At 42.8% G+C, this 25220-nt stretch overlaps 1 protein-coding gene across 2 annotated transcripts in view; it reads left to right on the top strand.

Annotated features, from left to right (window-relative positions):
• The window catches only part of CSNK1E (casein kinase 1 epsilon), a 99775-nt gene that overhangs the window by 55205 nt on the left and 19350 nt on the right, over positions 1-25220 (top strand). For both annotated transcript variants that reach the window (XM_040359526.1, XM_040359527.1), the window contains exons 3-5: positions 14080-14190; positions 18042-18190; positions 20995-21223. In XM_040359526.1, coding sequence (XP_040215460.1) covers positions 14080-14190; positions 18042-18190; positions 20995-21223 — 489 coding nt within the window. The remainder of the gene's footprint in view (positions 1-14079; positions 14191-18041; positions 18191-20994; positions 21224-25220) is intronic.

Below are 25220 nucleotides of genomic sequence, written 5' to 3' on the forward strand. Positions count from 1 at the left end.
CCTGGTTCCCTCACCGAGGATGGAGGGGGGAGCAGCAGGGTGACGAGCGATCGGCTCGTCATCTGCTGCGATCACCGCTGGACTCCAGGACAGGTAAGTGTCCTTATATTAAAAGTCAGCAGCTGCAGTATTTGTAGCTGCTGGCTTTTAATATATTTTTCCCGTGGCACATCCGCTTTAAGTTAGCACAATTTTTTTTGGTATCCTAAGCGATGCTTTACATTTTTTTTAGGTTACATGTTTAGAGTTACAGAGGAGGTCTAGTACTAGAATTATTGTTCTCGCTCTAACAATCGTGGCGTATGTAACCTGTGTGTATCTGGCTCTGATACTACCAGTGCCTACCCAGCCACTGACTAGTATCTCTCCCCAGCCTGTCCCCACACACCCTCTCACCTGCTGACCTGTGGATGGGGGAATCACTCCTGCAGTGTCATTGTGTTCTGCCAGTGCGTACAATGATCAGTGTTGCTAACTTTAGCTGGCAGCACTGATTGTTTTAAGAAAAAAAAAACAGGCTGGTTGTACTCAAGTTGATTAATAGATTGACTTGTGTAAAACCAGCTAGCCCATACATAGATTGACTATGGCTGGTCTCTGCATAATTGGCGTAATTTCAATCCATGTATGACCCGCTTAACCACTACTCAGTCCCTAAACATTCTTCCACTCCTGTACATAGTGCTCACTGTCATACTCTCCACACTCCTCTCCTGTACATAGTGCCCACTGTCATACTCTCCACACTTCTCTCCTATACATAGTACCCACTGGCATACCCTACACACTCCTCTCCTGTACATAGTACCCACTGGCATACCCTACACACTCCTCTCCTGTACATAGTGCCCACTGTCATACCCTTCACACTCCTCTCCTGTACATAGTGCCTGCTGTCATACACTTCTCTCCTGTACTTAGTGCCCACTGTCGCACCCTCCACACTCCTCTCCTTTACATACTGCTCACTGTCATACCCTCCACACTCCTCTCCTATACATAGTGTTCACTGTCATACCCTCCACACTCCTCTCCTATACATAGAGCCCACTATCATACCGTCTACATTCCTCTCCTGTACATACTGCCCACTGTCATACCCTCCACACTCCTCTCCTGTACATACTGCCCCATCATACCCTCCACACTTCTCTCTGGTACGTACTACCCTCTGTCATACCCCCTCACTCTTCCTGTACATACTGCCCATTGTCATACCCTTCACACTCCTCTCCTGTACATAGTGCTTTTTTCCGTACCCTTTGTACTTCTCTCCTCTACATAGTGCCCACTGTTAGACCCTCCACATTCCTCTCCCTCACCTGCACATACTTCCCACTTATATACCGTCCATACTCCTCCCCTATGTCGCTTACCTACAAAACAGTTCTTTAAAATTATACTGAATATCCTCAATGTTACCAGCTCTAGAATGGACACACTTTTGTTAGTTCAACTAAAGGAAATATCAGTTCTCATATTTGTTCTGCCCCATTATTAGTACTCATTTAATTTTGTGATTACTACTATGATGTATAGAGGAACATCGGGGATCTCAGGTACTCTAAATATAGCACTTATATAAAAAAGTGGCCCTGAAAATATTTTTTAAATGTTGGCAACTGTGCACTTAGGCACTGCCCAAGGGCCACCGTCCACCGGGTCAGTAGGGGGCCCCATGAGAGGCTCCTGGGATCCTGTGATAATAAAGCGGTAGTAAACTTTCCTGACATTACTACTTTTTAGAGGCCCTGGGGTAGGTTATGCCACAACGTACAAGTATGCACAGCATATTAGCACATTAGTGTACACTTCAATTTTCAGACTGAGCCCTCCAGTGCTGCGATGAATCAGGCGGGCCCGGGCACTTCCATCTTCACCCGGTCTTCCTTCTGGGTTCTGTGCCTTTGGTCACTTGCCTTGGCTGGGCTGCGTTCATGTCATTCCCACGCATTTATTTATTATTTATTACATCCCATTCACACCTCCGCGACAAAACACCTGACGCCGGCCGCTCGTACACCTGCGGCATGAAAAAAAGTCCCGGACCCTTTTTTTCAGGCAGCATTGGCGTTCGGCCATACAAAGCAATAGGAAAGATTTGTAAAAAAAAAGTTACACTATTCGCGGCAAAATACGCCGCGTACGCGGCGTTACTTGTCGCTGAGGTGTGAATGCAGCCTAAAAGGCCCCACCAAAATCCTCAGCACCAGGCCCATGATGTTCTTAATCTGGCCCTGCACAGGCACAGCCTCCTCTCCTGTATTACCACATGTGAGCTGCTGGGGCACTACAAGTACCAGCATGGCAGAAGGGGCAGGAGCAGTGTGTTCTATCAGGATGATTTGTGGAAAAAAAGTGCTGGTGTGTGTATATATCGATAAATATATATCTATATATACACACACCAGCACTTTTTTTCCAAAAATCATCCTGATAGAACACACTGCTCCTGCCCCTTCTGCCATGCTGGTACTTGTAGTGCCCCAGCAGCTCACATGTGGTAATACAGGAGAGGAGGCTGTGCCTGTGTACTGGTGGGCAGGTGATGAGTAGGGAGATGTAGCAGAGATTGGAGAAGTTCAGCACATCCTTCTCCCAGAAGCATGGCACTTCTCACTATATATATATATATATATATATATATATATATATATATATATATATATATATATACGGTCCATCCATTAAGGGCACCACCCCCTCTATGTAGAATGTATAGATTCATGCATTGCATGAATCTATCCATGGCCACCCCCAATTCAGGTGTCCATCCCCTTTTAGGACGCTGGGTGCCTAAATTGCGGTGGGGGGGGGGGTTTGAAGCATCTGATTAGAGCCCTAGGCTCTAATAGGCTTCACATTAGGGTGGGCTTGGAGCGCAGAGCACTCAGAGCCCATCCAGGTGGGTTTAGAAAAGCAAATTGATGTTTGCTTTTCTAACAATGAACCGGCTCTCTGCCAATCAGGAAGTGCGGGTCTGATACCCATCATGTGATTGGCTGAAAGGACAGGCGCTCCTATTGGACGCCTAGCAGGAGAAAAGAAGAGGTGCAGGGAGTAAGCAGCTCGCCGCTGCCCGTCCCACATCTCACCGCCGTCACCCACTGCCTGACCTGCCACCAAGATGGGGCAAGTGTTGGTCAGACAACAGGGGTGGGGGGTGCTGAGGGTCACAGTGGCTGCATTTAATGGCACGGTGGCTGCATCTGTGCCCCATCAAATGCAGCCAACTGTGCCCCATGTGGGGGGCTGAGGGTCACAATGGCTGCATTTGATGGGGCACAGTTGGCGGCATTTGATGGGGCACAGTTGGCGGCATTTGATGGGGCACAGTTGGCGGCATTTGATGGGGCACAGTTGGCGGCATTTGATGGGACACAGTTGGCGGCATTTGATGGGACACAGTTGGCGGCATTTGATGGGACACAGTTGGCGGCATTTGATGGGGCACAGTTGGCTGCATTTGATGGGGCACAGTTGGCTGCATTTGATGGGGCACAGTTGGCTGCATTTGATGGGGCACAGTTGGCTGCATTTGATGGGGCACAGTTGGCTGCATTTGATGGGGCACTGTTGTCTGCATTTGATGGGGCACTGTTGTCTGCATTTGATGGGGCACTGTTGGCTGCATTTGATGGGGCACTGTGGCTGCATTTGATGGGGCACAGTGGCTGCATTTAATGGGGCACAGTGAGGCTGCAATTGTTTGCCCATGAGAGGCTTCTGGTGAATTTAGTGGGTCACCAACTCTAAGCCACTCAGCATGTCACGGAGCTTGGTGCCTCTCCGCATGGGTTTGCCCACATTCATGTTGCATATAAAAAAAAAGATGGTGGCCATCTCTAAGCCTGGGGGCCCCATAATCTCCTATTGCCCGGGGGCCCCATGAGTTGCCAGTCCGCCCCTGGCTGTCCGTATCAGCAGAGAGCGGAATTGCACGCTGTAATAGCTTTCATTAGAACTTCCAGTGTTCCCGGGGCTCATGTCACATAGCTCCACCTCTTGGTCCGGCATCTTTGATCGACAGAACGCAGGTCCAGTGTCGGACATGTGACGTCATCAAAGGCGTTGGGCTAAGAGGTGGGGCTATGTGACGATGAGCCCCGGGAAGACGGGAAATTCAAATGAAAGCTATTACAGTGGGCAATCCCGCTCTCTGCTGATCCGGCCGGCTTGCCTCTTCCTCTGCACAGGTGAGGCTGTATTGGGCACAGGCAATGCTGTATTGGGCACAGGTCACGCTATATGGGGCACAGGCAGTTCAGACTGTATTGTGCACAGGCAGGCCAGGCTGTATTGGGCACAGGTCACGCTATATGGGGCACAGGTCACGCTATATGGGGCACAGGTCACGCTATATGGGGCACAGGTCACGCTGTATAGGGCACAGGTCACGCTGCATTGACACTAGGGCGGCTCTGGGGGGCCCCATACAACATTTTGCTATGGGGCCCTGTGATTTCTAGTTACGCCCCTGGTTGTAAACCTTCACGTTTTATCACCTTAATGCAGTGGTCATCAACCCTGTTATCAGGGCCCACTAACAGGCCAGGTTTTAAGTATTACCTTGGGGAGATGCAGACTAGAATACTTCAATCACTGAGAAGCAAATGATATCACCTGCGATGCATTTCAGTTCTCTTGCAAACCTGGCCTGTTAGTGGGCCCTGGGGACAGGGTTGATGACCACTGTCTTAATGCATCCTATGCATTAAGGTGAAAAACACCTTGATGTGTCCGGCCTACCGCCCCCCCCCCCGTTTTACGTACCTGAGCCCCAAATATCCATGGGCATGTCCCAGCCCTCCTTCTCTCCATGGAGTCCCGGCTTTGATTGGATAGATGGCAGCGCAGCCATTGGCTCCTGCAGCTTTCAATCAAAACCAATGACTCAAGCACCAGAGGCGGGGCTGAGTCATACACTCGGCGTCAATGGACGCCGAGTGTATGACTCGGGAGCGTGCCCACAAGGCAACCCCCTCGGGAGAGAGCTTATCGGAATGGTTTATCCAATGCGGGGAGGAGCTGCAAGAGCCGCCGTGGGACCCCAGAACAGATGGATCTTTGCCACTCTGTGCAAAACGAACTGCACAGGGGAGGCAAGTATGACATGTTTGTTTTAAAAAAATATATATGCGAACCTTTAGTGTCACTTTAACCATAGCAGGCCATATGCCCTCAACATGGGAGGCAAGGGGGATCACCCTGAGAAAAGCACCTTGTCCCTATGTTGATGAACAACAAGGGCCACTTTCCCACAACCCTGGCCCTGTAATGGTGGGGGGGCTTATCGGAATCTGGAAGCTACGTTAGAATAAAAGGGGGCGCTAGGTATCTCGTTCCCCTACCATGTGAAATATTAAGGGGTACATTCACAAGTCCTTTATTAAAAACAGTGTCTCATAATGTAAATCCATCATCAATCGTGTCAACCAGCAATGCAGATCCTCCTCAAACATGATAAATGATAGCCACCGAAAAAAGCACACCAACACATCTACCCCCCCACCTCCCAATGAAGCACTGAAGCACTGAATGACAGATCCCAGGCTGATGGCTGAATTGTAAAAATTGTAAATAAAGGGGTGTGGCTGGTGCCTGACATCAGGCCAAGTATGGCAATGGCCATATTTGGTCATTGATGTTGGCCCACCATCGTTGCCTCTTTGTTTACATCCAGCCACCTGCTGAGACTCCACAGGTGAATGGCTGGCCAGCGATGCGCCACTCGTTGCTAAGAAGCCTGTGGCCACTGCCTTCCAAAGGTAAGTTGTCGCATTTAGTAGTGGTAGTAATACTGCTAATAAATGCTTCACTTCTGCTGCGATCGAGTAGGCAAGGTTTAGATTGAATTCAACTTCCGTCTGAACCCAAAGCCCATACCTAGTTTGCACAATAGAGCTTTAAGGGCATGTCACATAAGTAACTTTGTAACAGCTGCTCTCGTCCTTGCTGCTAAGAATAAATGAATTGCAGTCAATTAAAGGTCACACTAATTCCAGTGATGAATTGTAGTTGCTACAAAATTCCTAGTATGACATGGCCCTTGCAGTAGTGTAGGGGAGAATGCGGTCTTTCCAATTCGGCTCTGTTATATGTTACTGATTTCACTTGTGTGTATTCTGACTGTGGAGGAGGAGGATATCCCTAGTATTCCCATGAGCTTGTGATCAGAAGCACAGCTTAGCTGCTGATTAGCCCAGGGTTCTTTATGTGCGCCACAGCTAAAGGAAAACAGGATGTGCAATACCATTTACAGTGACAAGCTAGGGAAGACAGCTGCCATGTAAGGGGTGCTTGCTGGGGGCTCCCCAGCTGCTCATATCCCACAGATTTCCCCTGGAGGAGCTTGTGTGTATTTCATAATGGGTTAATGGACTACAGAGCTCATGGTGGGGCTCGGAAGAGGATGGGAACATTACTGGGTCTGTGTCCTCCTAATGCGTTTCATAGGGAAGGGGCGAGAGCTAAAATGATTTTTTTTTCCCAACCCCCACCTTTTCTGCTGCAGACTCCTTCTGTGTCTAACCCCATCTGCTGGGCGGCCTGAGATCTTTTGCATTATCTCTGATCAAACATGCAAAGCAGTTTCACCGGAAACTGGAACGCAGCATAGGTCTAGTGATGAGTATGATGGCCTATTTGGTTACTTTAGCCTGCCTACTATATATAAATGATGATCAATAAGAGTGTAATATTCTGCATCCCCCACTTCATCTTGCATGGCAAGATCTGTGTTCTGGTAATGCTGACTGAGTTTTTAAATATTGTGGACTAATCGGGCAATCATTTTATTCTCGACGCTGGGTTATTCAACACAGATTTATTCCCTGATACTTTTAATGTGGTATTAAACCTTCTCCCAATGAAATAAAGAAATGGGCCCCCAGGAGCTTTTAGCTATAATATACTTGTATGTACAACATATTGGCACATTATAGAAGACTTATCTGGCAAGTGATCTTCTCTAGTGCTGTGGTGTCGGCATGCCTGTCAGTCATGGGCACCTCAATCTTCTTCTGGTGGTCTTCTGCCCAGTTTGACTCTTCGGCTGCTTGATTGGCCAGTCTGTGATAACATCACTTACGTGCAGGCGCAGCTCAATGTACACAAATAATGACAGGCAGGGGGAAGCAGAAGAGACCAATAGGGTTTTTTCTGTTCTAAAAATCCTACCAGTCCGCAGCTTTTTTTTTTTTTTTATTATTATTTAAGTTTAATTCCACTTTAAGAAGAACTAATCTTTTAAAAATACTGCTAGAAGGCATGCCTGGGCAAATCTCACATAGTACTAGGAACCAGCACTACACAACCTGCATATGACTGCATAGACTGCTGAAAGATGAATAGTTAACCGCTAAATGGCTTCCCTTTTGCACACTGACTACAGAGAAATCGCTTGCTTGGCGCTGCCACCATTCGCAGAATGCCTTGTATTTTATTAATGAATACATGGCATTCTCTGTACTAGGTGGCATCACGTCATGATCCTGAAACTGACAAATATCAGCCCTAGAAGGGGTGGAAATCTTGCATAGGGTTCTTCTCAAAATGCTGATATAGTTAATGCTGATGAGGAAGGTAGGCACTGAAATTAAGGGGTCATCACTGGCAGTGACAGCTGTTGTTTTTTTGGGGAGAGGCAAACAACCACACCCCCCTTGTGCAGTGGCACTACCCCCAGGTGACGGCTTTGGTGTCGTCCTCTCCAGCACGGCACTTTCGCTGTGTGTCTCCCCTCTCCTCCTACTAGGCATCCAATAGGATTGCCTGAAGTTTTGGCCTATCAGGAAACTGGTCTCACGACCCGCTTAATGATTGGCAGGGAGGCCCTGAGCCCACCCTTTTTTGAAGCCTATTGGAGCCTTTGGCTCTAATCACCTGCTTCAAAAAAACACACACCCCCATTGGAATCCATAGTCTGGTATCATGTATGTAGATAGGGGGCGGCACCCCTAATGGACGGGCTGCCACTGCTTATGTATTAAAGCCAGCACTGTGTGAGAATACAGAGGCTAGTGTTGACAGCCGGCAATGCGTCAGGCAGACTGATTCAAGTTTTTCTTTTTCACATCTTGGCAGGACTTGGCTTAACGGACTGGCAATACAGTCACATTAGTGGCTATGTTCTTAGGCAATGCTGGTTTTGCCCAACAATAGTCCTGGCAACTGGAAGAAATCCTAGGTATTATTTAGTGGCAAAGTCAGGCCTGGTGCAGCAAAGGAAAGAGTAATGAGTCCAGTGAGATGCTGCATGAGATGAAATACCAAATCATGATGCAATCATGTGTACACATAAGCATGCACCCCTATACCAGTCTCTATATTTATATGGTTGGAGTCAAGTGACTCAGACTGGTGCCCAAAATGCTTTTAATTATAGCCTCATGCACATTAGGCATTTAGCGCTGTTGCATGAGACTGTAGTGTTTGTGTAGCAAAAAGGCACAGGTACACTGTCCAACCCCGCTGTCAGCAGACTGTAAAACGATAAGTGGCTGACAGCTGCTGCAGCTGGACGATGCACTGAGCGGTACTATCATTTAGGGGAGTATGCGCCCAGGGATGAATGCAAGCAGGTTGTCTCTAGGAGAACATAAAAAATTATCTCTGGCCAAGCTGTTAATCGAGTGTAATCGTTTCAGTAATTGAGTTGATGATGCAGTTAATGCTACCCATTTACTTAAAGTGGGCCTTTCATTAAAATGGAAGGTTCACTTTACTCGTAGCCAACCCCCTCTCCCCATATCCCCTATTAAAGATTACTTTGAAAAAGTTTATGCAAAAAAATACTATATTTTTGAAAAAAAAAAGTTTTATGCCATTTTGTATTTGACGGGTTGGGAGGCTGTAAGGAAAGTTAACTTTCTATTTTCAAACAGAAAAAACTTAACCTGAATAGGTGTAAGAAAATTGCAGCGCTAATTAATATAATACTAAATAAATAAACAAGAACATATAAACTCAATAACACCACGTGACAAGTGATATAAAGTCCATAAAAAATTGATAAACAAATTCAATGAGAACATTTCTATTTTCAAAGTTGGTTAGTTTAAAGTTGTAATGTTACTTACAAATGAAATGAGCATCTAAACTTATCAAGGATAAGGTTGTATTGGGGCAACACAGCCAGCTGGATAAATCCATCCTTGACCGATTAGTTTGTTCCCTAAAAGTTCTCAGGTCATAGGTACTATGGAGGACCTAGACACATAAAAAATGCCTGATGCAACCAAAATTGAAATTTGCTACATTAGGTAAATGTTTAAAGAGCAAAAAAGTGTGGGACTTTAAATTACACCCTAGATAAGTGTCTCCATCCCTAATCAGTTTAGTAACAACAAGGAGAAGGTTCGGGACTTTGAATGAGGCACATAAGTGGTACAATGGAGCAGTTTAAAGAAGCAAATTTAATAAAATGAACACAGGTTATACAAATATCTTGGCCAGCAGGCTCCATATAAAGACATAAGTTAACATCAAATCTAAAAAAAGTTTGCTAGATCTCATATATGATAACGTAGTGCATCTAGGGTGGCCTAAAAATTGGAGTGGCCTGTTGCCTCGACGCGTTTTGGCGACTATCGCCTCATCAGGAGCAATGCATATAATCTGAAAAAAATATTATATGTGTATGAGGGCCAGTGAAAAATGTATTTAAGACTCCAATTGGGATAAAAAAGAATATAAGGGGAAAGAAAACAAAAAAGATATGGAGGAAGGAGATAAACCTGCCTTATACTTACACATTAAAGCACTCAATGTGCTGGTGGCTTGAATGTGCCTCGTTCAAAGTCCCGAACCTTCTCCTTGTTGTTCTTGGGTAAATGTTCTTTAAATCCACAGCTGACCGTACAAAGGTGGGTCTTGGAACTGTAGAGATGAGCAGATGTCTCCCCACCCATCATTCTTGGGCTGCCTAAGGTGTGCCTATTATTTAAAGTGGGTATAAAGTCTAAACATTTTTTACCTTTACCCTTGCATTTGGGTAAAAAAAATTCCAGTAGCAGTATCTTCTCCCCTCTTACATACGGTAAACCCTCACTGAATCCACCGCTGTGCCTGTCTGTAGCGGCTCTCTCTCCCCGCTCTGTCAAATCGAGCCTTTTTGGACGCAGGCAGCATGGCCTGGCATCAGGCCTGCATAAATGCCTCCATAGTGAGCAGCTTGCTATGGGGGGCGCTCACAGAAGACGAGGATCCAAGAGTCTAGGCGGGGGACCTGAGAAGGGAGGTTTGGGCTGTTCTGTGCATTACCATTGCACAGAGCAGATAAGTATAACAGTGTTTTTTTTTTTTTAACAAAGATTTTACAATCACTTTAAAGAGGAAGTAAACCCTCTCTTTAAAAAAAAAAAAAACCTGCAGCGGTCTTCGGACACCTCCTCCATCACCGCCATGATACCGGGAGTGACTTCTGGGTATCGCTGCTCCGGTGCTGTGACTGGCCGGAACAGCGATGACGTCACATGCGCGGGAGCCACCACTAACGGCTTGATGCCATTGGTAGTGGCACGCTCAGTGCGCCTGCGCGTTGCACCGTAGACATAGGTGCCGTGTTTCTTGGAAATATCTTCTTAACCGTGTAGGTTTTAATAGATATTTCTTGGACCTACAGATAAGCCTTAATCTAGGCTTACCTGTAGGTCAAGGGGTTTACAACCACTTTAACTAGTATAGCTGGTTGAAGTGAAACCACGTTTTGCTCTTTCTAGGTGTTAATATAGTCTGCAACAGACTGGAGCTTTGGACTTTTCAGCTTCTGGTAATTAGGCCCTTTTCTGTAGATGGTAAATAGGTACTTGAGGCTAATCCCTTACTTAACATTCTTTTCATAGAACAATTGTGTACCTGGTTATTGAAATTGTAATTGCAGTGAGTGTGTCATTATATAGCCTGTCTTAGAGGAAAGACAAAACTCTTTTAAACAGTTGGATGTAAAAAAATGAAATAAAGATGAATAGTCCTTCCTAGGCCTAAATTTCTGCCATTCAAGCAAAATAAGTTCTGTGCATTTAGATATCTTACCCCAATTCTCCCTAAAGGGTCCATTAAAAATGAAAATGGCTGGCTAGAAGAAGGCTGCTGCTATTTGTCAATAAAATAAGTGTTTATGAGCAATGGTACTATGCAGCTACACATAGCAAAGAATTACATTTACATCTTTGAGCAGTTTGTGTTATTAAACCCATTTGATTAAATGTATTATGTAGCCAAACTGAAGCTGGCCATGCAATATGTGAAATTCAGCCTGTTCCCCCCAAAAAACGGACAGAATTCACCCCGTAGGTGGCCTTGTCACAGTCACCACTCCTCTCAGTCAAAAACTTCCATTGAAAAATTGAGAGAGCCAGACGGAAGATCTAATCGAATGCAGCCAATGGTAGTGGCTGCCAAAGGACAATAGCTGTGGAAGGTGATCCATCAATCTGTGCTGTATAGTGTGTATGAAATAATCTTAGATTTTTATTCTGTTAAGCCCATAGTTGCATAGTCAGGTTGAAAATAGACCCAAGTCCATCTAGTTCAACCAATACAAGAGAGGAAAAAAATCATACAATCCCATATACCTAATCCTATACCCACAGTTGATCCAGAGGAAGGTGAAAAAAACAAGCAAAGCATAATCCAATTTGCTACAGCAGGGAAAAAAAATTTCTTCCTGATCCACCAAGAGACAATTGGATATTCCTTGATAAGCTTTACCTATAAATGTTAGTACCCAGTTATATTTTATATTTTAAGTTTTTAATAGATCACAGTGATTAAAAAAAAAAACAGGATGTCTGTGAAAATACAGTAAAACCTTGGTTTGAGAGTAACTTGGTTTGAGAGCGTTTTGCAAGACAAGCAAAATGTTTTAATACATTTTTGCCTTGATATACAAGCGATGTCTTGATTTAGGAGTAGCGTCATGTCACAACGGAGTATAAAAAAGAAGAGAGGAGCCTCTAAGTGTAGCAATATGGTTACATTTAATGAAGGTACAACATTTAGCAACTTATTTCCTCACTTAGAGGTGCCTCTCTTCTCTCCTATACCCCGTAAAAAAAATTGATTTGATATACAAGTGCTTTGGATTACAAGCATGTTTCTGGAATGAATTATGCTCGCAAACCAAGGTTTTACTGTACCAGCACATGTGCATTAGAATATTCACACGTAGGTACTTGTGAAACGTATTCCCAGAAGCTGTTGCACCTGGGAGTAATTGTGTGCAAGCTTCCCAACTGAAGCTTGGGGGAAGTGCCGCACCAACTAGAAAGACTTTTGAAGGTTAAAAAAAGGTCAAAAGCAGAACAAATAGGTGATTTTGTGTACACGATAAATTAATTTTCTGCGGCGGGTTTAACACTACTTTTGGAGTATTCTGGGTAATTAACAATGGTTTCCAATTTGGGGTCATAGGTATTACACTTTTTTTTGTGCTCCACTTTGCACAGTAGTGTAAAAAAAAAATATATATATATATATATATATATATATATATATATATATTATATACAATTGATAAAATATATAAATCAGCTGAACTGTAGGATGGCTTCAACTATTCATTACTCATTTCACTGGCCGTTATGCATGGTTCAACAATGGACCGCATAAGTGTTGCAGTGCATTTCCATTTGTTTCAAAGGCACCCCAGCCTATATATGTTGAGTAAACAAATGGGCCTGCTTTCCAGTGCACAGTAACCCACAGATTAAAGAACACATGCTTTGCCTTGCGTTGGACTGATGTAAAGGGAGGGGGGGGGGGGGCGTTTATGTGTAAGTATAAATGGCTCCTGTGGGCAATAATTTTCTGTGTTTCAAACTGCACCCAGCTATAATTGTCTTAACTTGCAAGCTACAAGAGAACTGAGGGTGTTCAGCAAATTGCTCTTTAACCAGAAACATAGACTCCCAGCTTCTCAAAATTTTTCAGATTTGTCTTTTTTTATTTTTATTTATTTTTTATTATTTATTACCACTAGGATGAAGCTCAGTCATGTGCAGACCCTAGTCTGAACCTGCCTGAATGATTCCACCACTGTACTGGGCCAATCATTGGCATCTGAGACATTCCCTGACCTGAAGGTGCATGTATACACATCCTTTGGGGGGGATGCCTCAGCCGCTTATGATTGGCTTAGTACAGGTGACAGCTTCCAGGCAAGAATGCTTGGGTGGACTTGGACTAGGATCCAAACAAGCCTGCGTTCATTCCTAATTACCACACTAAGACTGATCATGTGACTAAATCTGGTGGCCCCAACTACCTGCACCTCAAGGAAGAGGAAATAATTGGAATGCAGGTGGAAGATTTGGAAGAACAATAGAAGGTAAAATTGCACAATGAAGTATGGAAAAAATGGCTTTCTTGTTTTCCATAACAAACAGTTTGCAGCTGTTTTCTGTCGGCAGATTCAAAATGTGGGGAAAAGGGTCTCTCTACCATTCGGATATTCCTTTTTTTTTTTATCTTGTCCACTTTTCCCCAAGATGAGCCTTGGTTGTTATCAGCTGGGGATACCCAGACAATGATGTGTCACACAGTCCAACAGAGAAGAGGCCACTTTAGAGGGGTGTTTGTACAATGACTGGCAATGCCAATCTGCACTTTGGATTTCATATCGTCCTTTTACTTTGGAGTGAAAAAATTGCATTGCTTGGCAAATATGTCAGAGTATTTGTGTGCTCCTGAAATGTACAGTACATGCACGCCAACTTAGATCTTTGAAAGTTTGGCCATATGGGGAATTCTCCATCTACTTTGTGTAGATGGAGGAACCTGCTTTTGTCTAATTTCTAGGGATTTATTCTTTTTCAGGCTGAGATCCTATAGGAAGCATGTTGTATAAGTAGATCTCTTCTGCATTATAGCAAATATTTTATATGAATTAGCTCGGCATGTGATTGTAACTGCTGTCACTAATTGGTGGCTTGACAAAGTCCTAAAAAAACTGATATGTATGTAAAATTATATGTTTAAGGAAGAATTTGTGACCTTTTGGTAAGTTTAAATAGACAGGTTTTATGATCTAATGTACACAAGCTCATGAGGGATGTGTTTTGTATTGTGTTTCCACAGGTGCAAACATTGCGACTGGTGAGGAGGTGGCCATCAAACTGGAATGCGTGAAGACAAAGCACCCTCAGTTGCACATTGAGAGCAAGTTTTACAAGATGATGCAGGGTGGAGGTAAGACCTGTCAGAACTGGGCAGCAATATTGGTTTATTGGAATATTGGTTTGCTTAAACTGTTACTGAACCCAAGACATTGCATTTACAATATCTGGTCTCCAACACTACACAGAAAATGGAAATGCAATTATTTTAGTAAATATAAACTGCTAAATATCTTTTCTCAGCAGCAGTATATAGCAATCTTGTGACTTCTATCACTGTCCAGCCATTCACTGGTTAAAGCTTGTAGGAGGAGTTTCCTAACTGACCCATGAGAGGATGATCCTGGAAGTGAAGAAAAGGCTTTAGACTATTACCAATGTCTTGGCATTCTCTTTGACCACCTCTTATTCTTTTTGGATGAATTTTCAGTGTCTTCCATTTTCATACTGCTTCCTAACCATACGCTTTGTTGGTATACTTCACGGTTTTGTTCTTAGACCTCTACTCTTCTCCATATTCACGCATGCTCTTGGCTAGTCGGTGTCCATGTGCTTTGTTTATACAGTACAAAGCAACAGCTTTACCTAAATGCATACCTCCACAGATGCGGATTTTACCTCATTTTCGCTCCTTGGGTCAGCCATCAGATAAAAAAAGATAAGTGATAAAGGAAAGTATTGTGTAAGTCACCAGAGTTTAAAGCTTATACAGGCTACTAGGTTTACTAACCACTTCAGTCATCTACACTTTGAAACTGTCACACATTAATCTTTTTCTCATTCAAGATAAAATGTTAGTGCATGCCTATATATATATATATATATATATATATATATATATAATTTATTAAAATGCTTATTGGGAGCGCAGTCATTACCCGAAGGCCTCGATGCGCTCGTAGAACCAACATATACATAACAAATCTCTTATTACTGTACGATCACAATGCTTGACTATTGTATCACTATTATATCACTATTCTATGTGGTCTGCCAACATACATACTGTTGCTACTTCATTCAATTTCTAATGCTGTGGTACAACATATACTTCTGGTCCACCCCTGCAATGCTGCTTCTTGCTCTCACATCCCTCCTCTCATTGCTAATCAGAAAATTCACTTCAATTTTCTGCTCATATGTACAAAGCTCTGTACACTCTGGCCACTTGACACATTTCCTAATGTCTATTATCTCTGCACATTCTGATCTCTTCCCCACACTTCTGTATCCTGGACGTCTGGCAAACCTCTCACCTTCTCTGGAGTATCTCCTACCAAACATTTGGTGCGCTTTATAACTCTTGAACCGTCAAATGTGCTTTTAAAGCCCACTTCTTTATATATGGATACAGTGCCTTTAAAAAATATTCACCCCCCCCCCTTGCCTTTTTACCTACTTTGTTACATTGCAGCCTTTAGTTCAATGGTTTTTTTAATCTGAATTATATGTGATGGATCAGAACACAATAGTCTAAGTTGGTGAAGTAAAATTTTATTATATACATAAAACTATTTTTCAGAAATAAACTGATAATTGGCATGTGCGTATGTATTCACCCCCTTTGTTATGAAGCCCATAAAAGGCTCTGGAGCAACCAATTCCCTTCAGAAGCCACATAATTAGTGACACCTGTGTGCAATACAAGTGTCCAATGATCTGTCATTACATATACACACCTTTTTGAAAGACCCCAGAGGTTGCAACACCTAAGCAAGAGGCACCACTAACCAAACACTGCCATGAAGACCAAGGAACTCTCCAAACAAGTAAGGGACAATGTTGTTAAGAAGTACAAGTCAGGGTTAGGTTATAAAAAAATATTATTTTGATGATCCCTAGGAGCACCATCAAATCTATCACAACCAAATGGAAAGAACATGGCACAACAGCAAACCTGCCAAGAGAAAGCTGCATACCAAAACTCACAGACCCTGCAAGGAGGGCATTAATCAGAGAGGGCGCAGAGAGACCTGTGGTATCCCTGGAGGAGCTGCAGATTTCAACCGCAGGGACTGGAGTATTTGTACATAGGATGACAATAAACTGTACGCTCCATAGTGTTGAGCTTTATGGCAGAGTGGCCAGAATAAAGCCATTACTTTCAGCAAAAAAACTAAATTGCACGTTTTGAGTTTGCAAGAAGGCATCTGGGAGACTCCCATAATGTATGGAGGAAGGTACTCTGGCCTGATGAGACTAAAATTTTACTTTTTGGCCATCAAAGAAATTGATATGTTTGGCGCAAACCCATCACATCGCCAAAGAACACCATCCCCACCGTGAAACATGGTGGTGGCAGCATCATGCTGTGGGGCTGTTTTTCAGCAGGCTGGGAAAGATGGATGGCGCTAAATACAGTGATGTTCTTGAGCAAAACCTATTCCACTCTGTGATTTGAGGCTAGGATGGAGGTTTGCCTTCCAGCAGGACAATGACCCCAAACATACTGCTAAAGCAACACTTGAGTGTTTTAAGGGGAAACGTAAATGTGTTGGAATGGCCTAGTCAAAGCCTAGACCTCTATCCAATAGAAAATCTGTGGGCAGACTTGGATCGCTGTTCACAAGCGCAAACCATCCGACTTGAAGGAGCTGGAGCAGTTTTGCAAGGAGAAATAGGCAAAAAATCCCAGTGGTAAGATGTGGCAAGCTCATAGAGACTTATCCAAAGCGACTACAAAGTATTGACTTAAAGTGGGGGTTCACCCTTAGAGGGCACTTTTCCCCCTTAGATTCCTGCTCGTTATTACTAGGGGAATCGGCTATTTATTTAAAAATAGGTGCAGTACTTACCCGTTTACGAGACGCATCCTCTCCGTCGCTTCCGGGTATGGGCTTCGGGAATGGGCGTTCCTTCTTGATTGACAGGTTTCCGAGAGGCTTCCGACGGTCGCATCCATCGCGTCACGATTTTCCGAAAGAAGCCGAACGTCGGTGCGCAGGCGCAGTATAGAGCCGCACCGACGTTCGGCTTCTTTCGGCTACGAGTGACGCGATGGATGCGACCGTCGGAAGCCTCTCGGAAGACTGTCAATCAAGAAGGAACGCCCGCTCCCGAAGACCATACCCGGAAGCGACGGAAGAAGATGCAGCTCGAAAACGGGTAAGTACTGCACCTATTTTAATACAAATAGCCGATTCCCCTAGACCGAACGAGCAGGAATCTAGGGGAAGAAAAATTTTTTTTTTAGAAATGGGTGAACTCCCGCTTTAAGGGGGTGAATAGTTATGCACATTGACTTTGTCTGTTATTTTGTCCTATTTGTTTTGCTTCACAATACCAAATAAAAAAATCTTCAACGTTGTGGGCATGTTCTGTAAATTATGTAAATCCTCAAACAATCCATGTTAATTCCAGGTTGTGAGGCAACAAAACACAAAAAATGCCCAGGGGGTGAATACTTTTGCAAGGCACTGTACATCTGAAGTTGTTCTCTTCAGTCACTAATCTCTTTGCTAATGCCTACCACACACGATCAAAATATCAGACGAATGATCGTCGTTTTTTTTTTCATATCGAAAACCAATAGGTTACTAGAGTAACGAAAATTCTCATATGACAAAATACAACTTTGGAATTGATATAATGTGTTTTTATTGTAATGTATTCTTTTCGTTTCTGAACATGAATGGTCTTGGTCACTCTCTCCTTTTTTTTTTTTTTTTTCAAATACTATACTAATTGCACACAAATAATTTGTTCTGTTATCATACTAGGAAAAATGTTCGTGCTTGTCCCTTTTTGGATATTTTCTCATGAACTGTTGTGCTCCTGGCCCTGGTAATAGCATATGCTTTGTTAACTTATAATTACTGTATAGATATTTAGGAACTCCGCTACCCATGACTGCACAAGAAGCTGAGCTTCCGCATAGGATCATAAGCTTTTTTCATGTGTTTATGTTCACATTCTGTCTGGCAGTGGGGATTCCTTCAATCAAATGGTGTGGAGCAGAGGGCGATTACAATGTGATGGTAATGGAGTTACTGGGCCCGAGCCTTGAAGACCTTTTTAATTTCTGCTCCCGCAAATTTAGCCTGAAGACCGTGCTCCTCCTGGCAGATCAGATGGTAAGTACAACAGAAATATAATGTCATTGATTACAGTACAAATATTATGAAACTGAACATCAAGCTTGTCGAAACCCAAAAACAAAAATGTAATATGTTGCCTAGATACGGAGGTGGCATTAGTTTTCCTTTTTTAGATACTTTTTCCTTTATTTTCACACAGTGATCCTGTGAATAAAAGACTGTCTTTCATGCTCACTCCACTGTGCCTGTGGAGGAAGCCATGGTTGTCAACCAGGCTGGACTTTAAACATGCCTTTCTCTCCATTTCCTCTACATGCGGAGTGAGGGGATTGGTAGTTCAAAGGTATTTTCTGTATGTTGTGAAAATGTTGTTAGTCTAAAAAATGAAAACTAATGCAGCCGTCAAATCCTAAGGAATTGGAAGATGTGTAATATCTTAGAGACAGCTCTATCAACAGATACTTACAGCAGAACTTGCAGCAAAACTGTCAGGAGTTGGGACAAATACAACAGTCATGTTTTTTTTTTTTTTTTTTTTTTTTCGTCTGTGCATTTTTTCATGCTCCCTTCCTAGCAGTGTTATTGCTTTTCCTATATCTTTCACAGGAAAATATAAACAGGAAGCATTTGAATAACAATAAACATTTTATCTGAATACTATCATTACAGCATAACCACATTCTGCAATCAGAATGCAATATTACTGAAGTGCTCCTTTAATGCTATCCTGTACTGTATTGGAGTGATCATTGCAGACCTTTAAAAGAGAAGTATGTTTGTTTTTTGTTTTGTTTTTTTATTAAAGATTCATAAATATGTGGATGGAGCATCAGACTGATGCTGCATCTGTCCCCCGGCGTCTCTGCACTGAGAACTGAGCCACCGAACATCACCGATGGCTCAGTTTTCACAGATCCCCGAGAGAAGAGCTGCTGACTCTGTCAACGTCTCTCCTCTCTGCTTCTCCACATTCATTGGAAAGCTGAGCGGTGGAGGGGCAGGGAGCAGCTGTCACGGCTTACTGAGACTACCATCAATCAAGGCAGCTGGCGGATTCAGACTTGGGAAGTCAGGATGACACGCTGCCTCAACTGATGGCAGTGACATCAGTGAAGAGCGGACTTCAGACCGCTGTCTGAAAACGGGTCAAAACAAATTGCACTCCTGTGACCCTTAGGAGAAGCCCAGCCTAAAAAGCTCAGGCTGGACTTCTCCTTTTAATTCTAAAAATGCTAGGTCACTGGCTGTAAAATATATATATTTTTTTATTTTTTATTCTCTTTATTGGTTTTTCAAAAGAAGTAATAGATTTATAAAAACAGAGCCTTGGGGCATTCCTCAGCTCGAAAAAGTACCACTTGAATCGGTACCTATTACCAAGTTATCTGCTTAAACAGTACCTTTGGCAACAAAAAAAAACAAAAACAATGAAACTGTAAAACACCACTGCTCAGTCATTAAAGGAGAATGTGCTACTCATCTTCGATGGAGGTAAAGTTTCTCAAAGGGGTACATTGGTATTAGGCCAGCTGTAATATTTTTTCAAGATCTGACTCGAAACACGTATGCAGATTAGAAGCTCTAACTTTACTCTGACTCTCTAATCCAGCCTTTCTCAACCTTGTGACCCCAAAGGAAACACCAAAATTTCAGGTCTATAGGAACCCTTAATAATACCAATTCATCAGGAGACAATGGGAAAAAATGCCCCTCGCATTGGTGGTCAGTAGGAAGAATGCAGCCCTTACAGCAGTGGTTCTTAACCTGGGGGTCGAATGACTATTTGCCAGGGGTCCCCAAATCCTGGGCTGTTCCTGAATCCCGCATCACTCCCCCAGCCTTTTCGTGGTCACCCAGCAGGGCTGTCCCTGGAGCTTGTGGCTGCCCAGCTGGGCTGTTTCTAAAGCCCCCAACCGCCGACTCAGCCGATTCACAGCCAACCATTCAGTTCACAGCATAGGTGGGGGGGAAGAGACTAGAGGTCACCTGACTGGTGAGGAATGTGAAGTGGGAGGGGTTGGAGGAGACCCTATCTCCTGATTTCAGCATAGGTGTCACTGCTACAAGACGCCACAAAGTCAGAGACACAGTGAGTAACACAACCTGTGATTAGAGTTGCCATTAAAAGTCCCCACTACAGTTCTCAGATGGGCAGCTGATCTTGATGAAGAGCACCTAAGTTGACTGATCAGAACTCCCCCAGCACTGCCACTGATCCTACGCCCCACCAGCACTGCCACTCATCCAAACTCCCCCCAACCAAGGAGTGAGATGAGGCATAAATATAGAGAATACATGGAAGGGAGAGGAAAAGAGGGGAATGAACAAATAAAAAGGGAGAGAAAGAATAAGAGAACAAGAAAGATGGCTAGAGAGATGGATGGTGAAAACAATTCGGATAGAGCGAGATAAAATGGAAAGAAAGGAGAATAAAGAGAGAGTGGCACATCCTAAAATGTACCATAAGGGGTTTTAAGACTGTACGAGTGGAAGGGACTCAGGGAGCGCTAACCGGGGGTTAGGGGTGCAAATTACTTGTATTTCCTTGGGTGCTGACAACCCCCGCTACATTTTTTTTTTCTTACGGTTAGGGGTTCCCACAACTTGGGAAATTTTATCAAGGGGTCACTGCATTAGAAGGATTGAGAACCACTGCCTTACAGTGATGGTCAGAATGCCACCCTTAAAAGAGAGCTAAAAAGATCATTGGCGATATGGTGCTGGCAGTGGTCCCCAAATAGGTCAGCCACTTAGAGTAATTATAAGATAATCATCTGGGGGTAGAAGCTCTCTGGTATTGTACTCTTTCCTGTAACCTATTCTTTTTATATCTGTACTAGATCAGCCGCATTGAGTACATCCATTCCAAGAACTTCATTCATCGGGATGTTAAGCCAGACAACTTTCTGATGGGTCTTGGGAAGAAGGGAAACCTAGTCTATATTATAGATTTTGGTCTAGCCAAGAAGTATCGGGATGCTCGGACACATCAACACATCCCTTACAGAGAGAATAAGAACCTTACTGGGACTGCAAGATATGCATCTATAAATACCCATCTGGGCATAGGTAAGTAAGAATGTAAAAGAAAGGATGTTCATCTTTTCACACAAATATTTTCAATAAGTGTTTTATAAACCTTGTTTTTTGTCTATAGTTTTTATTTATATATGCACTATGATGTATGCATTAGACTGGTGGACTCTATTGTTGATGAAGTTCACAAGTTTTACCAGAACAGGATCTGGTATCTTATGTGGTCAACAGCCACAATTCTCTTTTTACCCAAGAACAGATGGAAAGGATTCTTTACTTTGCTCGCAAACCTTTCGTAAGCAGCAACATTAAGCTGGTTATAAACATTTTGGTAAGAGCCGGTTCACACAGGGGAGACTCGCCAGGCGACTTTGTCGCCTAACAAGTCGCCCTCTGCTCTGTACTATGGGACAGTTCTAATAGGAGCAACTCGAGTCACTTCCTGTACTACTTTGGGTGACTTCAGGGCAACTTGCATTGACTTCAATACAGAAGTCATTTTGCAAGTCGTCTCTGAAGTCGTGGGCAGATCACCTTGCCGAGTCGCTCGGCAAGTCGTGTTGACTCAGTGTGAACCGGCTCTAAATGGTACAAATCTTGTGTGATGTTGCACTTCATCTTTCCAGAGAGACACCAAGGTTGAGGAGCGTACACAGAAGATCAAAGACTGCACTATACAAGCTTTTCCTTCCAACAAAATATCTTTCAAGAATTATCTGTACTTGTTCATCTCCTTTATGTATGCCAGTATGTGTATATTGGGAAAAGCCACATGTTTCCACATGGCCTTTGTGATGCACAATTTTTTTTTCTTAATATGAAGCTTTTAGTAAGGGCAAGTCAAAGTCTTTCTGGAAAACCGTTAAACTGGCATGATTTTATCTCATGCTTAGAAAGCCTTCTAATTCTTGGTAGTAAACAATGACAAGATGCATCTTTAGGTTATATGGCTAACTTGGGGCCATTGGCTACATTTATGCCTCTCCATACTCTCTCCTTCACTTTTGCTGCACTCCCCTTTTTCCCCCTGTTCCCTTCTACTTGCTTTATCTGACCAAATTCTGTTTTTCCTTCCCTACTTTGACACCTATATAACTATTTTGTACCTTCTCTTTAAAGCAGAGTTCCACCCTAAAAATGAACTTTCTATTAACAGCCTTTAATGTAATAAAATAAAAATACATTTTTTTTACTCCTATCTGGCTGTTGCTAAGCAGATTTTGTAATCTGCCTAGTTATTGGTCCTTGGTGGTTCAACTTCCTGTCCTAAGACCCCTTTGCCTCCTGGGAAATGATTACACTCGTTTCCCAGGAGTCTTTGGGCATTACTGTGCCTAAAAATCACCCAGCATGCACCTCTCCCTGAAAACCAGGAAGAAAAAGGAACTGGGCTTCACATGCCCACACATATGATGGATACGGCCAGAACATGAGCTGGAGGATATAAGGCAAGTGTTTGCAATCATTTCTGGAATGATTGGGGAGCTATCACTATGTTTTAGGGACTATTTAATGTGATTAATTTTATCTTGCAAAAAAAATAAATTATGCCCGGAACCCCGCTTTAAATTTTCTCTGTGTCTTATTACAAACTGAAACTTTCCCATCTTACCAGCTAGCCTTCAAAAAAAACGAACAAATTAGCCCTGTCTAACAGTTCATGTTCTAAATGGAAGAGTTAGCCTTTGTTCACACAGAATCCGACTTTGAAATTGTGAGACTTTGTACAGGAACTTCTCTTTCAAAATGGCGCTGCACTGATTTGAGCAGTTCGATTGCTGACAATAGGGTGTGACTTGTTATGTGAATTGGACCTGTCAAATCGCATGACAAGTCACACCAGTGTGAGCGGCGGCTTGGTTGCATACATTTGGAAATATACTGTATGCGAAAGCCACAGTGCCTTGTCAAGGCTTCTCTGTATACTGTGGTCCTAACGCTATAGGTTTGAGAGGCTCCAAGTTGGAGTACATATAGCCGTAGATAAATTTAAGTGAAAAAAATGTATTAAAAGGTATTCATCCAGAGTACTCGGATGATTTAGTTGCTTGCAGTGCACCACACTATAACAGACAAAATACGAGATCCTATCCCCACTTGTTCCTCCACAGCAAATCGAGTCAGCTGCTTCCTCCACCATTCTCAGCATAAAAGAGTACACCCCAACAGATTTGTCAGAAAAGCTTTTACTTTCCTTTTAAGAATCGACATCCATACACTATACTACAAAATACTCCCACAAATGACGGCCATTGATTGCAACCAAGATTTGTTAATTTGCACACACAAAGTATTTTTCCTAACAAATTAATTCAAGACCATGTTGCAAAAATGAAGACACCCCAATGAAAGTCTTGGGAGAAAAGCTAAATTTTAGAAAAAAAAATCCTAATTAACAAGAATTCAACTACAGGCGAGTCTAATTATTCAATAAACGGTTGTCCAGCAGACAGCTGACTATAAAAGGGTGTTGCTTAAAGGGTCACTAAAGGATTTTTTTTTTTTTTTTTTTTAGCTAAATAGCTTCCTTTACCTTACTGCAGTCCTGGTTTCATGTCCTCATTGTTCGTTTTTGCTCTGATGTTGCTGTAATCCTTCTCTGTTCTGGACACTTCCTGGTTGTCTGTTTCCTGATGACCACAGTACTAGAAGATTCTAGTTTCATTTTCCAAACCATCGCTGCTCTATGGCACTGTCAAGCACAGAGGCAGGATAACATGCAAAAACGAAACTAGATGCAAAAATGAAACTAGAGGTACATTATATGATTGATTTTTATCTATTTTTAATCAATTGTAAAAGCAATCAGTTAACTATTATGTCTCCATACCCTGTAAACAGTCATTTCAGAAAAAAAATTCCTTTACAACTCCTTTAACAAAGAAAACCACTTCCCATTCATACTGTCAGCAATGGCACCACATGGAAGAGAAATGTCACAAGGCCTGAGAAAGAAAATTTCTTTACACAAGGAAGGTGAAGGCTTTGTACAAGGTGGTCGGCAAAGCTTTATCAGTTGGAACACTGTAGCAAAAGTGATATAAAAATGTAACAAAAATTAAACTGCAGCCCAACCATCTCACAGAAGTCCAGGCCGTCCACAGAAGGTAACAACTCGACAGGAGCATCTTGAGTTGAAGAAAATCGGCATGCAAGTTCACTGCAGTTGGCTAAAGTAGAAGGCCAAACTGGGGTGATTGTTTCCTGTTACACGGCGTACACTGCAAAGGAATGGCATGCATGGGTGTCATCCACAAAGGAATTGTGGATGCCTAGAATTTGCCGGGGCCCATGCTGAATAAGAACTGATGGCTTCAAAACTGTATGATGTTGCAAAGGTGAGGAGTACAAAGAAAAATCTATGGTGCCTACAGTGAAACATGGTGGTGGCAGTGCCCTTCTGTGGGGCTGCATGAGTGCTGCTGGTGTCGGGGAGCTGCGTTGATGGCATCATGAATTCACAGATGTGTACTGCTCCTATATTGAAAGGGAAAATTCTACCATCACTCAATGCCCTTGGTCGTTGTGCACTTTTCCAACAAGACAATGATCCAAAACAAACATCTAAGGCCACTTTTGCATTTCTGAAGAACAACAGGGTGAAAGTGACTCTGTGGTCAACTATTTCTTCTGATCTTAAGCCAATCAAACACCTATGTGGGAATTCTGAAGAGAAACCATTTGAGCATCCCTCTCCATCCAGCATCCAGACTCTAAAAGTGGTCGTTCTTGATAATAGAAAAAGATAGAAGTTGCAATATGTTGCCAACTTGTTCATTCCATGCCTAGAAGACTTGGTGTTGTCCTTACAAATCGTGCAAAATACTAGATGTAATAATTTTTGCAAGTAAAACTGAAGCTATTTGTAATCTAAGTTATATTGTTAACCTTTCATGTAATGAGCTAAACAAACATTGAGATATTAAAATCCTACTTTTCAAAAGGGGTGTACTCCTTTTTATATATATATATATATATATATATATATATATATATATATATATATATATATATATATATATATATATAT

Source organism: Rana temporaria, chromosome 7, assembly GCF_905171775.1.
Source record: "Rana temporaria chromosome 7, aRanTem1.1, whole genome shotgun sequence".
In the NCBI taxonomy this organism is placed as follows: domain Eukaryota; kingdom Metazoa; phylum Chordata; class Amphibia; order Anura; family Ranidae; genus Rana; species Rana temporaria.